Below are 17,128 nucleotides of genomic sequence, written 5' to 3'. Positions count from 1 at the left end.
TATAGAATAACAGATACCCGGGAGTGAGTTACAGACTGGAATCTAATCGAGGGGATCGGGGGGTTTATATATAGAATAACAGATACCCGGGAGTGAGTTACAGACTGGAATCTAATCGAGGGGATCGGGGGGTTTATATATAGAATAACAGATACCCGGGAGTGAGTTACAGACTGGAATCTAATCGAGGGGATCGGGGGGTTTATATATAGAATAACAGATACCCGGGAGTGAGTTACAGACTGGAATCTAATCGAGGGGTTTGGGTGGTTTATATATAGAATAACAGATACCCGGGAGTGAGTTACAGACTGGAATCTAATCGAGGGGTTCGGGTGGTTTATATATAGAATAACAGATACCCGGGAGTGAGTTACAGACTGGAATCTAATCGAGGGGTTTGGGTGGTTTATATATAGAATAACAGATACCCGGGAGTGAGTTACAGACTGGAATCTAATCGAGGGGTTCGGGTGGTTTATATATAGAATAACAGATACCCGGGAGTGAGTTACAGAGTGGAATCTAATCGAGGGGTTTGGGTGGTTTATATATAGAATAACAGATACCCGGGAGTGAGTTACAGAGTGGAATCTAATCGAGGGGTTTGGGTGGTTTATATATAGAATAACAGATACCTGGGAGTGAGTTACAGACTGGAATCTAATCGAGGGGTTCGGGTGGTTTATATATAGAATAACAGATACCCGGGAGTGAGTTACAGAGTGGAATCTAATCGAGGGGTTTGGGTGGTTTATATATAGAATAACAGATACCCGGGAGTGAGTTACAGACTGGAATCTAATCGAGGGGTTCGGGGGGTTTATATATAGAATAACAGATAGCCGGGAGTGAATTACGGACTGGAATCTAATCGAGGGGATCGGGGGGTTTATATATAGAATAACAGATACCCGGGAGTGAGTTACAGACTGGAATCTAATCGAGGGGATCGGGGGGTTTATATATAGAATAACAGATACCCGGGAGTGAGTTACAGACTGGAATCTAATCGAGGGGTTTGGGTGGTTTATATATAGAATAACAGATACCCGGGAGTGAGTTACAGACTGGAATCTAATCGAGGGTTTGGGTGGTTTATATATAGAATAACAGATACCCGGGAGTGAGTTACAGACTGGAATCTAATCGAGTGGTTCGGGGGGTTTATAAAGAGAATAACAGATACCCGGGAGTGAGTTACAGACTGGAATCTAATCGAGGGGATCGGGGGGTTTATAAAGAGAATAACAGATACCCGGGAGTGAGCTACAGACTGGAATCTAATCGAGGGGTTTGGGTGGTTTATAAAGAGAATAACAGATACCCGGGAGTGAGTTACAGACTGGAATCTAATCGAGGGGATCGGGGGGTTTATAAAGAGAATAACAGATACCCGGGAGTGAGTTACAGACTGGAATCTAATCGAGGGGATCGGGGGGTTTATAAAGAGAATAACAGATACCCGGGAGTGAGTTACAGACTGGAATCTAATCGAGGGGATCGGGGGGTTTATAAAGAGAATAACAGATACCCGGGAGTGAGCTACAGACTGGAATCTAATCGAGGGGTTCGGGTGGTTTATATATAGAATAACAGATACCTGGGAGTGAATTACGGACTGGAATCTAATCGAGGGGATCGGGGGGTTTATAAAGAGAATAACAGATACCCGGGAGTGAGTTACAGACTGGAATCTAATCGAGGGGATCGGGGGGTTTATAAAGAGAATAACAGATACCCGGGAGTGAGTTACAGACTGGAATCTAATCGAGGGGATCGGGGGGTTTATAAAGAGAATAACAGATACCCGGGAGTGAGCTACAGACTGGAATCTAATCGAGGGGTTCGGGTGGTTTATATATAGAATAACAGATACCTGGGAGTGAATTACGGACTGGAATCTAATCGAGGGGATCGGGGGGTTTATAAAGAGAATAACAGATACCCGGGAGTGAGCTACAGACTGGAATCTAATCGAGGGGTTTGGGTGGTTTATATATAGAATAACAGATACCCGGGAGTGAGTTACAGACTGGAATCTAATCGAGGGGTTTGGGTGGTTTATATATAGAATAACAGATACCCGGAAGTGAGTTACAGACTGGAATCTAATTGAGGGGTTCGGGGGGTTTATATATAGAATAACAGATACCCGGGAGTGAGTTACTGACTGGAATCTAATCGAGGGGTTCGGTGGGTTTATATATAGAATAACAGATACCCGGGAGTGAGTTACTGACTGGAATCTAATTGAGGGGTTCAGTGAGTTTATATATAGAATAACAGATACCCGGGAGTGAGTTACTGACTGGAATCTAATCGAGGGGTTCGGTGGTGTTTATATACAGTATAACAGATACCCGGAAGTGAGTTACAGACTGGAATGTAATCGAGGGGTTCGGGGGGTTTATATATAGAATAACAGATACCCGGGAGTGAGTTACTGACTGGAATCTAATCGAGGGGTTCGGGGGGTTTATATATAGAAGAACAGATACCCGGGAGTGAGTTACAGACTGGAATCTAATCGAGGGGTTCGGGGGTGTTTATATATAGAATATCAGATACCTGGGAGTGAGTTACAGACTGGAATCTAATCGAGGGGTTTGGGTGGTTTATATATAGAATAACAGATACCCGGGAGTGAGTTACAGACTGGAATCTAATCGAGGGGTTTGGGTGGTTTATATATAGAATAACAGATACCCGGGAGTGAGTTACAGACTGGAATCTAATCGAGGGGTTTGGGTGGTTTATATATAGAATAACAGATACCCGGGAGTGAGTTACAGACTGGAATCTAATCGAGGGGTTTGGGTGGTTTATATATAGAATAACAGATAGCCGGGAGTGAATTACGGACTGGAATCTAATCGAGGGGATCGGGGGGTTTATAAAGAGAATAACAGATACCCGGGAGTGAGCTACAGACTGGAATCTAATCGAGGGGTTTGGGTGGTTTATATATAGAATAACAGATACCCGGGAGTGAGTTACAGACTGGAATCTAATCGAGGGGATCGGGGGGTTTATAAAGAGAATAACAGATACCCGGGAGTGAGCTACAGACTGGAATCTAATCGAGGGGTTTGGGTGGTTTATATATAGAATAACAGATACCCGGGAGTGAGTTACAGACTGGAATCTAATCGAGGGGATCGGGGGGTTTATAAAGAGAATAACAGATACCCGGGAGTGAGCTACAGACTGGAATCTAATCGAGGGGTTCGGGTGGTTTATATATAGAATAACAGATACCTGGGAGTGAATTACGGACTGGAATCTAATCGAGGGGATCGGGGGGTTTATAAAGAGAATAACAGATACCCGGGAGTGAGCTACAGACTGGAATCTAATCGAGGGGTTTGGGTGGTTTATATATAGAATAACAGATACCCGGGAGTGAGTTACAGACTGGAATCTAATCGAGGGGTTTGGGTGGTTTATATATAGAATAACAGATACCCGGAAGTGAGTTACAGACTGGAATCTAATTGAGGGGTTCGGGGGGTTTATATATAGAATAACAGATACCCGGGAGTGAGTTACTGACTGGAATCTAATCGAGGGGTTCGGTGGGTTTATATATAGAATAACAGATACCCGGGAGTGAGTTACTGACTGGAATCTAATTGAGGGGTTCAGTGAGTTTATATATAGAATAACAGATACCCGGGAGTGAGTTACTGACTGGAATCTAATCGAGGGGTTCGGTGGTGTTTATATACAGTATAACAGATACCCGGAAGTGAGTTACAGACTGGAATGTAATCGAGGGGTTCGGGGGGTTTATATATAGAATAACAGATACCCGGGAGTGAGTTACTGACTGGAATCTAATCGAGGGGTTCGGGGGGTTTATATATAGAAGAACAGATACCCGGGAGTGAGTTACAGACTGGAATCTAATCGAGGGGTTCGGGGGTGTTTATATATAGAATATCAGATACCTGGGAGTGAGTTACAGACTGGAATCTAATCGAGGGGTTTGGGTGGTTTATATATAGAATAACAGATACCCGGGAGTGAGTTACAGACTGGAATCTAATCGAGGGGTTTGGGTGGTTTATATATAGAATAACAGATACCCGGGAGTGAGTTACAGACTGGAATCTAATCGAGGGGTTCGGGTGGTTTATATATAGAATAACAGATACCCGGGAGTGAGTTACAGACTGGAATCTAATCGAGGGGTTCGGGGGTTTATATACAGAATAACAGATACACGGGAGTGAGTTACAGACTGGAATCTAATCGAGGGGTTTGGGTGGTTTATATATGGAATAACAGATACCCGGGAGTGAGTTACAGACTGGAATCTAATCGAGGGGTTTGGGTGGTTTATATATAGAATAACAGATACCCGGGAGTGAGTTACAGACTGGAATCTAATCGAGGGGTTTGGGTGGTTTATATATAGAATAACAGATGCCCGGGAGTGAGTTACAGACTGGAATCTAATCGAGGGGTTTGGGTGGTTTATATATAGAATAACAGATACCCGGGAGTGAGTTACAGACTGGAATCTAATCGAGGGGTTTGGGTGGTTTATATATAGAATAACAGATGCCCGGGAGTGAGTTACAGACTGGAATCTAATCGAGGGGTTTGGGTGGTTTATATATAGAATAACAGATACCCGGGAGTGAGTTACAGACTGGAATCTAATCGAGGGGTTTGGGTGGTTTATATATAGAATAACAGATACCCGGGAGTGAGTTACAGACTGGAATCTAATCGAGGGGTTCGGGTGGTTTATATATAGAATAACAGATACCCGGGAGTGAGTTACAGACTGGAATCTAATCGAGGGGTTCGGGGGTTTATATATAGAATAACAGATACCCGGGAGTGAGTTACAGACTGGAATCTAATCGAGGGGTTCGGGGGTTTATATATAGAATAACAGATACCCAGGAGTGAGTTACAGACTGGAATCTAATCGAGGGGAACGGAGGGGTTTATATATAGAATAACAGGTACCCGGGAGTGAGTTACAGACTGGAATCTAATCGAGGGGTTCGGGGGGGTTTATATATAGAATAACAGATACCCGGTAGTGAGTTACAGACTGGAATCTAATCGAGGGGTTCGGGGGGGTTTATATATAGAATAACAGATACCCGGGAGTGAGTTACAGACTGGAATCTAATCGAGGGGTTCGGGGGGGTTTATATATAGAATAACAGATACCTGGGAGTGAGTTACAGACTGGAATCTAATCGAGGGGTTCGGGGGGGTTTATATATAGAATAACAGATACCCGGTAGTGAGTTACAGACTGGAATCTAATCGAGGGGTTCGGGGGGGTTTATATATAGAATAACAGATACCCAGGAGTGAGTTACAGACTGGAATCTAATCGAGGGGTTCGGGGGGGTTTATATATAGAATAACAGATACCCGGTAGTGAGTTACAGACTGGAATCTAATCGAGGGGTTCGGGGGATTTATATATAGAATAACAGATACCCGGTAGTGAGTTACAGACTGGAATCTAATCGAGGGGTTCGGGGGGGTTTATATATAGAATAACAGATACCCGGTAGTGAGTTACAGACTGGAATCTAATCGAGGGGTTCGGGGGGGTTTATATATAGAATAACAGATACCCGGTAGTGAGTTACAGACTGGAATCTCATCGAGGGGTTCGGGGGGGTTTATATATAGAATAACAGATACCCGGTAGTGAGTTACAGACTGGAATCTAATCGAGGGGTTCGGGGGATTTATATATAGAATAACAGATACCCGAGAGTGAGTTGCAGACTGGAATCTAATCGAGGGGTTCGGGGGATTTATATACAGAATAACAGATACCCGGGAGTGAGTTACAGACTGGAATCTAATCGAGGCGTTCTGGGGGTTTATATATAGAATAACAGATACCCCGGAGTGAGTGACAGACTGGAATCTAATCGAGGGGAACGGAGGGGTTTATATATAGAATAACAGGTACCTGGGAGTGAGTTACAGACTGGAATCTAATCGAGGGTTTCGGGGGCTTTATATAGAGATTAACAGATACCCGGGAGTGAGTTACAGACTGGAATCTAATCGAGGGGTTTGGGTGGTTTATATATAGAATAACAGATACCCGGGAGTGAGTTACAGACTGGAATCTAATCGAGGGGTTCGGGGGTGTTTATATATAGAATATCAGATACCCGGGAGTGAGTTACAGACTGGAATCTAATCAAGGGGTTCGAGGGGTTTATATACAGAATAACAGATACACGGGAGTGAGTTACAGACTGGAATCGAATCGAGGGGTTTGAGGGGTTTATATATAGAATAACAGATACACGGGAGTGAGTTACAGACTGGAATCTAATCGAGGGGTTCGGGGGTTTATATATAGAATAACAGATACCCGGGAGTGAGTTACAGACTGGAATCTAATCGAGGGGTTCGGGGGTTTATATATAGAATAACAGATACCCGGGAGTGAGTTACAGACTGGAACCTAATCGAGGGGTTCGAGGGTTTATATAAAGAATAACAGGTACCCGGGAGTGAGTTGCAGACTGGAATCTAATCGAGGGGTTCGGGGAGTTTATATATAGAATAACAGATACCCGGGAGTGAGTTACAGACTGGAATCTAATCGAGGGGTTCGGGGGTTTATATATAGAATAACAGGTACCCGGGAGTGAGTTACAGACTGGAATCTAATCGAGGGGTTCGGGGGGTATATATATAGAATAACAGGTACCCGGGAGTGAGTTACAGACTGGAATCTAATCGAGGGGTTCGGGGTGTTTATATATAGAATAACAGATACCCGGGAGTGAGTTACAGACTTGAATCTAATCGAGGGGTTCGGGGGATTTATATACAGAATAACAGATACCCGGGAGTGAGTTACAGACTGGAATCTAATCGAGAGGTTCGGGGGTTTATATATAGAATAACAGATACCCGGGAGTGAGTTACAGACTGGAATCTAATCGAGAGGTTCGGGGGTTTATATATCGAATAACAGATACCCGGGAGTGAGTTACAGACTGGAATCTAATCGAGGGGTTCGGGGGGTTTATATATGGAATAACAGATACCCGGGAGTGAGTTACAGCGTGGAATCTAATCGAGGGGGTTCGGGGGTGTTTATATATCGAATAACAGATACCCGGGAGTGAGTTACAGACTGGAATCTAATCGAGAGGTTCAGTGGGGGGGTTTATGTATAGAAGAACAGATACCCGGGAGTGAGTTACAGACTGGAATCTAATCGAGAGGTTCGGGGGTTTATATATCGAATAACAGATACCCGGGAGTGAGTTACAGACTGGAATCTAATCGAGGGGTTCGGGGGGTTTATATATGGAATAACAGATACCCGGGAGTGAGTTACAGCGTGGAATCTAATCGAGGGGGTTCGGGGGTGTTTATATATAGAATAACAGATACCCGGGAGTGAGTTACAGACTGGAATCTAATCGAGGAGTTCGGGGGTTTATATATCGAATAACAGATACCCGGGAGTGAGTTACAGACTGGAATCTAATCGAGAGGTTCGGGGGTTTATATATAGAATAACAGATACCCGGGAGTGAGTTACAGACTGGAATCTAATCGAGGGGTTCAGTGGGGGGGTTTATATATAGAACAACAGATACCCGGGAGTGAGTTACAGACTGGAATCTAATCGAGGGGTTCGGGGGTTTATATATAGAATAACAGATACCCGGGAGTGAGTTACAGACTGGAATCTAATCGAGGGGTTCAGTGGGGGGGTTTATATATAGAACAACAGATACCCGGGAGTGAGTTACAGACTGGAATCTAATCGAGGGGTTTGGGGGGTTTATATATAGAATAACAGATACCCAGGAGTGAGTTACAGACTGGGATCTAATCTAATTTCCATAAAGGTTTTCTCCCAAGAGACACAGCGAAACATCACCAGGCCTGTGTGCTGGATGTCACCAGTGAGGCACTCAAGCTGGCGGGAATCAAACCAGAGGAGATCGATTGTATCGCTTACACAAAAGGTAAAAAAAATATTCCAGGTGTGACTTTCACTTCAGTGGAGTATTCCAGAACTTGTGTAGCAGGATCTGCACTGGGAGAGTTAGCGTGGGTGAAGGATGAGTGTCACTGGGAGAGTTAGCGTGGGTGATGAATGGGTGTCATTGGGAGTGTCAGGGTGAAGGATGGGTGTCACTGGGAGAGTTAGCGTGGGTGAAGGATGGGTGTCACTGGGAGAGTTGGCATGGGTGATGAATGGGTGTCACTGGGAGTGTCAGGGTGAAGGATGGGTGTCACTGGGAGTGTCAGGGTGAAGGATGGGTGTTAGTGAGAGTGTTCGGGTGAAGGATGGGTGTCACTGGGAGTGTTGGCGTGGGTGATGAATGGGTGTCGTTGGGAGTGTCAGGGTGAAGGATGGGTGTCACTGGGAGCGTTAGGGTGAAGGATGGGTGTCACTGGGAGCGTTAGGGTGAAGGATGGGTGTCACTGGGAGCGTTAGGGTGAAGGATGGGTGTCACTGGGAGCGTTAGGGTGAAGGATGGGTGTCACTGAGAGTGTTAGGGTGAAGGATGGGTGTCACTGGGAGCGTTAGGGTGAAGGATGGGTGTCACTGGGAGCGTGAGGGTGAAGGATGGGTGTCACTGGGAGTGTTAGGGTGAAGGATGGGTGTCACTGGGAGTGTGAGGGTGAAGGATGGGTGTCACTGGGAGTGTGAGGGTGAAGGATGGGTGTCACTGGGAGTGTGAGGGTGAAGGATGGGTGTCACTGGGAGCGTTAGGGTGAAGGATGGGTGTCACTGGGAACATTAGGGTGAAGGATGGGTGTTAGTGAGAGTGTTCGGGTGAAGGATGGGTGTCACTGGGAGTGTCAGGGTGAAGGATGGGTATCACTGGGAGTGTCAGGGTGAAGGATGGGTATCACTGGGAGTGTCAGGGTGAAGGATGGGTATCACTGGGAGTGTTAGGGTGAAGGAGGGGGGTTTCTGGGAGAGCTGGGGTCGGAGAAGAATGGGGATAGTTAAGGTACTGGATGGATGGGCATCAGTGGGAGTGACAGTTTCTCTGAGTTGGGCTCTATTTGGAGAGTTCAGACACTGTAGCTATGGGCTTCAGTGGGAGCATTGGGTGCCAGACGGATAAACTTCAAAGGCAGGGTTAGGGGACTGGAGGGATGGTCTTCAATGGAGAGTTAGGAGACTGGAGGGATGGTCTTCAATGGAGAGTTAGGAGACTGGAGGGATGGTCTTCGATGGGAGAGTTAGGGGACTGGAGGGATGGTCTTCGATGGGAGAGTTAGGGGACTGGAGGGATGGTCTTCGATGGGAGAGTTAGGGGACTGGAGGGATGATCTTACATGGGAGGGTTAGGGGACTGGAGGGATGGTCTTACATGGGAGGGTTAGGGGACTGGAGGGATGGTCTTCGATGGGAGAGTTAGGGGACTGGAGGGATGGTCTTACATGGGAGGGTTAGGGGACTGGAGGGATGGTCTTCGATGGGAGAGTTAGGGGACTGGAGGGATGGTCTTCGATGGGAGGGTTAGGGGACTGGAGGGATGGTCTTCGATGGGAGGGTTAGGGGACTGGAGGGATGGTCTTGCATGGGAGGGTTAGGGGACTGGAGGGATTGTCGATGGGAGAGTTAGGGGACTGGAGGGATGGTCTTCGATGGGAGAGTTAGGGGACTGGAGGGATGGTCTTCGATGGGAGAGTTAGGGGACTGGAGGGATGGTCTTCGACGGGAGAGTTAGGGGACTGGAGGGATGGTCTTCGACGGGAGAGTTAGGGGACTGGAGGGATGGTCTTCGATGGGAGAGTTAGGGGACTGGAGGGATGGTCTTCGACGGGAGAGTTAGGGGACTGGAGGGATGGTCTTACATGGGAGAGTTAGGGGACTGGAGGGATGGTCTTCGATGGGAGAGTTAGGGGACTGGAGGGATGGTCTTCGACGGGAGAGTTAGGGGACTGGAGGGATGGTCTTACATGGGAGAGTTAGGGGACTGGAGGGATGGTCTTCGATGGGAGAGTTAGGGGACTGGAGGGATGGTCTTCGATGGGAGGGTTAGGGGACTGGAGGGATGGTCTTCGATGGGAGGGTTAGGGGACTGGAGGGATGGTCTTCAATGGGAGCGTTAGGGGACTGGAGGGATGGTGTTCGATGGGAGAGTTAGGGGAGTGGAGGGATGGTCTTCGATGGGAGTGTCAGGGGACTGGAGGGATGGTCTTCGACGGGAGAGTCGGGACTGGAGGGATGGTCTTCAATGGAGAGTTAGGAGACTGGAGGGATGGTCTTCAATGGAGAGTTAGGAGTCTGGAGGGATGGTCTTCGATGGGAGAGTTAGGGGACTGGAGGGATGGTCTTCGATGGGAGAGTTAGGGGACTGGAGGGATGGTCTTCGATGGGAGAGTTAGGGGACTGGAGGGATGGTCTTACATGGGAGGGTTCGGGGACTGGAGGGATGGTCTTCGATGGGAGAGTTAGGGGACTGGAGGGATGTTCTTCGATGGGAGAGTTAGGGGACGGGAGGGATGGTCTTTCATGGGAGGGTTAGGGGACTGGAGGGATGGTCTTCGATGGGAGGGTTAGGGGACTAGAGGGGTGGTCATCAATGGGAGAGTTAGGGGACTGGAGAGATGGTCTTCAATGGGAGAGTTAGGGGACTGGAGGGATGGTCTTACATGGGAGGGTTAGGGGACTGGAGGGATGGTCTTCGATGGGAGAGTTAGGGGACTGGAGGGATGGTCTTCGATGGGAGAGTTAGGGGACTGGAGGGATGGTCTTACATGGGAGGGTTAGGGGACTGGAGGGATGGTCTTGGATGGGAGAGTTAGGGGACTGGAGGGATGGTCTTTCATGGGAGGGTTAGGGGACTGGAGGGATGGTCTTCGATGGGAGGGTTAGGGGACTGGAGGGATGGTCTTACATGGGAGGGTTAGGGGACTGGAGGGATGGTCGATGGGAGAGTTAGGGGACTGGCGGGATGGTCTTCGATGGGAGAGTTAGGGGACTGGAGGGATGGTCTTCGATGGGAGAGTTAGGGGACTGGAGGGATGGTCTTCGATGGGAGAGTTAGGGGACTGGAGGGATGGTCTTCGATGGGAGAGTTAGGGGACTGGAGGGATGGTCTTCGACGAGAGAGTTAGGGGACTGGAGGGATGGTCTTCGGGAGAGTTAGGGGACTGGAGGGATGGTCTTCGATGGGAGAGTTAGGGGACTGGAGGGATGGTCTTCGATGGGAGAGTTAGGGGACTGGAGGGATGGTCTTACATGGGAGAGTTAGGGGACTGGAGGGATGGTCTTCGATGGGAGAGTTAGGGGACTGGAGGGATGGTCTTCGACGGGAGAGTTAGGGGACTGGAGGGATGGTCTTACATGGGAGAGTTAGGGGACTGGAGGGATGGTCTTCGATGGGAGAGTTCGGAGACTGGAGGGATGGTCTTCGATGGGAGAGTTAGGGGACTGGAGGGATGGTCTTCGATGGGAGAGTTAGGAGACTGGAGGGATGGTCTTTGACGGGAGAGTTAGGGGACTGGAGGGATGTTCTTCGATGGGAGAGTTAGGGGACGGGAGGGATGGTCTTCGATGGGAGAGTTAGGGGACTGGAGGGATGGTCTTCGATGGGAGAGTTAGGTTACTGGAGGGATGGTCTTCGATGGGAGAGTTAGGAGACTGGAGGGATGGTCTTCGATGGGAGAGTTAGGAGACTGGAGGGATGGTCTTCGATGGGAGAGTTAGGAGACTGGAGGGATGGTCTTTGTTGGGAGAGTTAGGGGACTGGAGGGATGGTCTTCGACGGGAGAGTTAGGGGACTGGAGGGATGGTCTTCGACGGGAGAGTTAGGGGACTGGAGGGATGTTCTTCGACGGGAGAGTTAGGGGACTGGAGGGATGGTCTTCGACGGGAGAGTTAGGGGACTGGAGGGATGGTCTTCGACGGGAGAGTTAGGGGACTGGAGGGATGGTCTTCGACGGGAGAGTTAGGGGACTGGAGGGATGGTCTTCAATGGAGAGTTAGGAGACTGGAGGGATGGTCTTCAATGGAGAGTTAGGAGACTGGAGGGATGGTCTTCGATGGGAGAGTTAGGGGACTGGAGGGATGGTCTTCGATGGGAGAGTTAGGGGACTGGAGGGATGGTTTTCGATGGGAGAGTTAGGGGACTGGAGGGATGGTCTTACATGGGGGGGTTAGGGGACTGGAGGGATGGTCTTACATGGGAGGGTTCGGGGACTGGAGGGATGGTCTTCGATGGGAGAGTTAGGGGACTGGAGGGATGTTCTTCGATGGGAGAGTTAGGGGACGGGAGGGATGGTCTTACATGGGAGGGTTAGGGGACTGGAGGGATGGTCTTCGATGGGAGAGTTAGGGGACTGGAGGGATGGTCTTCGATGGGAGAGTTAGGGGACTGGAGGGATGGTCTTTCATGGGAGGGTTAGGGGACTGGAGGGATGGTCTTCGATGGGAGGGTTAGGGGACTAGAGGGATGGTCTTCAATGGGAGAGTTAGGGGACTGGAGGGATGGTCTTCAATGGGAGAGTTAGGGGACTGGAGGGATGGTCTTCAATGGGAGAGTTAGGGGACTGGAGGGATGGTCTTACATGGGAGGGTTAGGGGACTGGAGGGATGGTCTTCGATGGGAGAGTTAGGGGACTGGAGGGATGGTCTTCGATGGGAGAGTTAGGGGACTGGAGGGATGGTCTTACATGGGAGGGTTAGGGGACTGGAGGGATGGTCTTCGATGGGAGAGTTAGGGGACTGGAGGGATGGTCTTTCATGGGAGGGTTAGGGGACTGGAGGGATGGTCTTCGATGGGAGGGTTAGGGGACTGGAGGGATGGTCTTACATGGGAGGGTTAGGGGACTGGAGGGATGGTCTTCGATGGGAGAGTTAGGGGACTGGAGGGATGGTCTTCGATGGGAGAGTTAGGGGAGTGGAGGGATGGTCTTCGATGGGAGTGTCAGGGGACTGGAGGGATGGTCTACGACGGGAGAGTCAGGGGACTGGAGGGATGGTCTTCGACGGGAGAGTCAGGGGACTGGAGGGATGGTCTTCGACGGGAGAGTCAGGGGACTGGAGGGATGGTCTTCGACGGGAGAGTTAGGGGACTGGAGGGATGGTCTTCGACGGGAGAGTTCGGGGACTGGAGGGATGGTCTTCGATGGGGGAGTTAGGGGACTGGAGGGATGGTCTTCGATGGGAGAGTTAGGGGACTGGAGGGATGGTCTTCGATGGGAGAGTTAGGGGACTGGAGGGATGGTCTTCGACGGGAGTGTTAGGGGACTGGAGGGATGGCCTTCGACGGGAGAGTTAGGGGACTGGAGGGATGGTCTTTGAGGGGAGAGTTAGGGGACTGGAGGGATGGTCTTCGATGGGAGAGTTAGGGGACTGGAGGGATGGTCTTCGATGGGAGAGTTAGGAGACTGGAGGGATGGTCTTCGATGGGAGAGTTAGGAGACTGGAGGGATGGTCTTCGATGGGAGAGTTAGGGGACTGGAGGGATGGTCTTCGATGGGAGAGTTAGGGGACTGGAGGGATGGTCTTCGATGGGAGAGTTAGGTTACTGGAGGGATGGTCTTCGATGGGAGAGTTAGGAGACTGGAGGGATGGTCTTCGATGGGAGAGTTAGGAGACTGGTGGGATGGTCTTCGATGGGAGAGTTAGGAGACTGGAGGGATGGTCTTCGATGGGAGAGTTAGGAGACTGGTGGGATGGTCTTCGACGGGAGAGTTAGGGGACTGGAGGGATGGTCTTCGACGGGAGAGTTAGGGGACTGGAGGGATGGTCTTCGACGGGAGAGTTAGGGGACTGGAGGGATGGTCTTCGACGGGAGAGTTAGGGGACTGGAGGGATGGTCTTCGACGGGAGAGTTAGGGGACTGGAGGGATGGTCTTCGACGGGAGAGTTAGGGGACTGGAGGGATGGTCTTCGAGGGGAGAGTTAGGGGACTGGAGGGATGGTCTTTGTTGGGAGAGTTAGGGTATCAGAATGATACACTTTGATTTAAAGTTCAGCTGTTTGAGGAATGGTTTTGTAAGACTCTTAAACAGAGGTCTCACTTCGCTCTAAGGTCCTGACCCCACACAGAGTATCAATGGCACGAAACAAAGTTTAGATACAATTTCCATTTATGTGGAAAACCTTTCTTAACTAAGCAATAGTATATACTTACAACACCAGCTGCCCAGTTAGACCAGTGTAAAGGAGCTCATTCCCAGGTGCTCTATCTGGTGAGCAGATTTTTCCCTGGACCTTCCCGTGACTAACCAAATCACACTTCCCCAGCTGCAGTAACAGTGTCCTTGTGGGCTGTGGCTTTGTAATCCTTTCTGACGCTAGTCCCTCGACATCCATGGTAATGTCTCGCATTGGGTTTCAGTGCCTTATCAATCCCGCCCTGGCTATGCAAGACCACCTGCGTGTGGTCATTTCCTGCCCTCGGCAGGGTGGGTCGGGGTCTGAGATGCGTACCAGCAATTGTCTGAGAGCTGTTATGACGGAGGGTTGAAGGTTGTAATCGTTTGGGCCACTATTAGAATGACATGCCCTTACACGTGTATGCACGCGTGTGTGGGTGCGTTCGTGTGTTCCTGTTTAGTTCAAACTGTCTTTATTTTCAAAAAGTCCAACATGAGCCCCAGCGATGAAATCCTCGGTCAGAATTCTTCTCCCTTCATCCTGATGTCCTTAATCTTCATGTTCCTATCACTCGGTGAGATCTACACGCTGCTCCATGCCACAACTGGCTACATTTCACTTATAAACCGAAATATAAGAGATATGAAAATGCTGTACAGTTTTAAAAGAGACAATGATTGTAATTTAGGGATGTGCTGCACTAAAGGAGTTGCTGTGCTGCAGACGTTTGAAGAGCAGGGTCCTGCTTGCCTGTTGTTACGTTATTAATTGTCTGAATGTTCCTTGCCTGCCACAGGTCCAGGGATGGGCGCACCACTGGTATCTGTCGCGATTGTTGCTCGAACGTTATCCCAACTCTGGAACAAACCGCTCCTGGGTATTAATCATTGTATTGGACACATTGAGATGGGCCGTTTGATTACAGGCGCGACAAACCCGACTGTACTGTATGTCAGTGGAGGAAACACACAGGTACAGTAAACCGGACTGTCAGTCAGAGTGGAGGAAACACACAGGTACAGTAAACCGGACTGTCAGTCAGAGTGGAGGAAACACACAGGTACAGTAAACCAGACTGTCAGTCAGAGTGGAGGAAACACACAGGTACAGTAAACCGGACTGTCAGTCAGAGTGGAGGAAATAGAGGTACAGTAAACCGGACTGTCAGTCAGAGTGGAGGAAACACAGGTACAGTAAACCGGACTGTCAGTCAGAGTGGAGGAAACACACAGGTACAGTAAACCGGACCGTCAGTCAGAGTGGAAGAAACAGAGGTACAGTAAACCGGACTGTCAGTCAGAGTGGAGGAAACACACAGGTACAGTAAACCGGACTGTCAGTCAGAGTGGAGGAAACACACAGGTACAGTAAACCGGACTGTCAGTCAGAGTGGAGGAAACACACAGGTACAGTAAACCGGACTGTCAGTCAGAGTGGAAGAAACACACAGGTATAGTAAACCGTACCGTCAGTCAGAGTGGAAGAAACAGAGGTACAGTAAACCGGACTGTCAGTCAGAGTGGAGGAAACACACAGGTACAGTAAACCGTACCGTCAGTCAGAGTGGAAGAAACAGAGGTACAGTAAACCGGACTGTCAGTCAGAGTGGAGGAAACACAGGTACAGTAAACCGGACTGTCAGTCAGAGTGGAGGAAACACACAGGTACAGTAAACCGGACTGTCAGTCAGAGTGGAGGAAACACACAGGTACAGTAAACCAGACTGTCAGTCAGAGTGGAGGAAACACACAGGTACAGTAAACCGGACTGTCAGTCAGAGTGGAGGAAATAGAGGTACAGTAAACCGGACTGTCAGTCAGAGTGGAGGAAACACAGGTACAGTAAACCGGACTGTCAGTCAGAGTGGAGGAAACACACAGGTACAGTAAACCGGACCGTCAGTCAGAGTGGAAGAAACAGAGGTACAGTAAACCGGACTGTCAGTCAGAGTGGAGGAAACACACAGGTACAGTAAACCGGACTGTCAGTCAGAGTGGAGGAAACACACAGGTACAGTAAACCGGACTGTCAGTCAGAGTGGAGGAAACACACAGGTACAGTAAACCGGACTGTCAGTCAGAGTGGAAGAAACACACGGGTATAGTAAACCGTACCGTCAGTCAGAGTGGAAGAAACAGAGGTACAGTAAACCGGACTGTCAGTCAGAGTGGAGGAAACACACAGGTACAGTAAACCGTACCGTCAGTCAGAGTGGAAGAAACAGAGGTACAGTAAACCGGACTGTCAGTCAGAGTGGAGGAAACACACAGGTACAGTAAACGGGACTGTCAGTCAGAGTGGAGGAAACACACAGGTACAGTAAACCGTACCGTCAGTCAGAGTGGAGGAAACACAGGTACAGTAAACCGGACTGTCAGTCAGAGTGGAGGAAAAACACAGGTACAGTAAACCGTACCGTCAGTCAGAGTGGAGGAAATAGAGGTACAGTAAACCGTACCGTCAGTCAGAGTGGAGGAAACACACAGGTACAGTAAACCGGACTGTCAGTCAGAGTGGAGGAAACACAGGTACAGTAAACCGTACCATCAGTCAGAGTGGAGGAAACACGTACAGTAAACCGTACCGTCAGTCAGAGTGGAGGAAACACACAGGTACAGTAAACCGGACTGTCAGTCAGAGTGGAGGAAACACAGGTACAGTAAACCGTACCGTCAGTCAGAGTGGAAGAAACACGCAGGTACAGTAAACCGTACCGTCAGTCAGAGTGGAGGAAATAGAGGTACAGTAAACGGTACCGTCAGTCAGAGTGGAGGAAACACACAGGTACAGTAAACCGTACCGTCAGTCAGAGTGGAGGAAATAGAGGTACAGTAAACCGTACCGTCAGTCAGAGTGGAGGAAACACACAGGTACAGTAAACCGTACCGTCAGTCAGAGTGGAGGAAAAACACAGGTACAGTAAACCGTACTGTCAGTCAGAGTGGAGGAAACACAGGTACAGTAAAGGTACCATCAGTCAGAGTGGAGGAAACACACGTACTGTAAACTGGACTGTCAGTCAGA

General features: G+C 49.2%; 1 protein-coding gene across 4 annotated transcripts in view; it reads left to right on the top strand.

The window, feature by feature from the left end:
• Positions 1–17,128, top strand: part of osgep (O-sialoglycoprotein endopeptidase) — a 45,494-nt gene that overhangs the window by 2,648 nt on the left and 25,718 nt on the right. For all 4 annotated transcript variants that reach the window (XM_068027225.1, XM_068027223.1, XM_068027221.1 and 1 more), the window contains exons 3-4: positions 7,878–7,997; positions 14,901–15,076. In XM_068027225.1, coding sequence (XP_067883326.1) covers positions 7,878–7,997; positions 14,901–15,076 — 296 coding nt within the window. The remainder of the gene's footprint in view (positions 1–7,877; positions 7,998–14,900; positions 15,077–17,128) is intronic.

This window comes from Heterodontus francisci, unplaced genomic scaffold (genome assembly GCF_036365525.1).
Source record: "Heterodontus francisci isolate sHetFra1 unplaced genomic scaffold, sHetFra1.hap1 HAP1_SCAFFOLD_1204, whole genome shotgun sequence".
In the NCBI taxonomy this organism is placed as follows: Eukaryota; Metazoa; Chordata; class Chondrichthyes; order Heterodontiformes; family Heterodontidae; genus Heterodontus; species Heterodontus francisci.
Note: the sequence above shows the minus strand (reverse complement) of the source record. Positions and strands in the feature narration are given on the sequence as shown.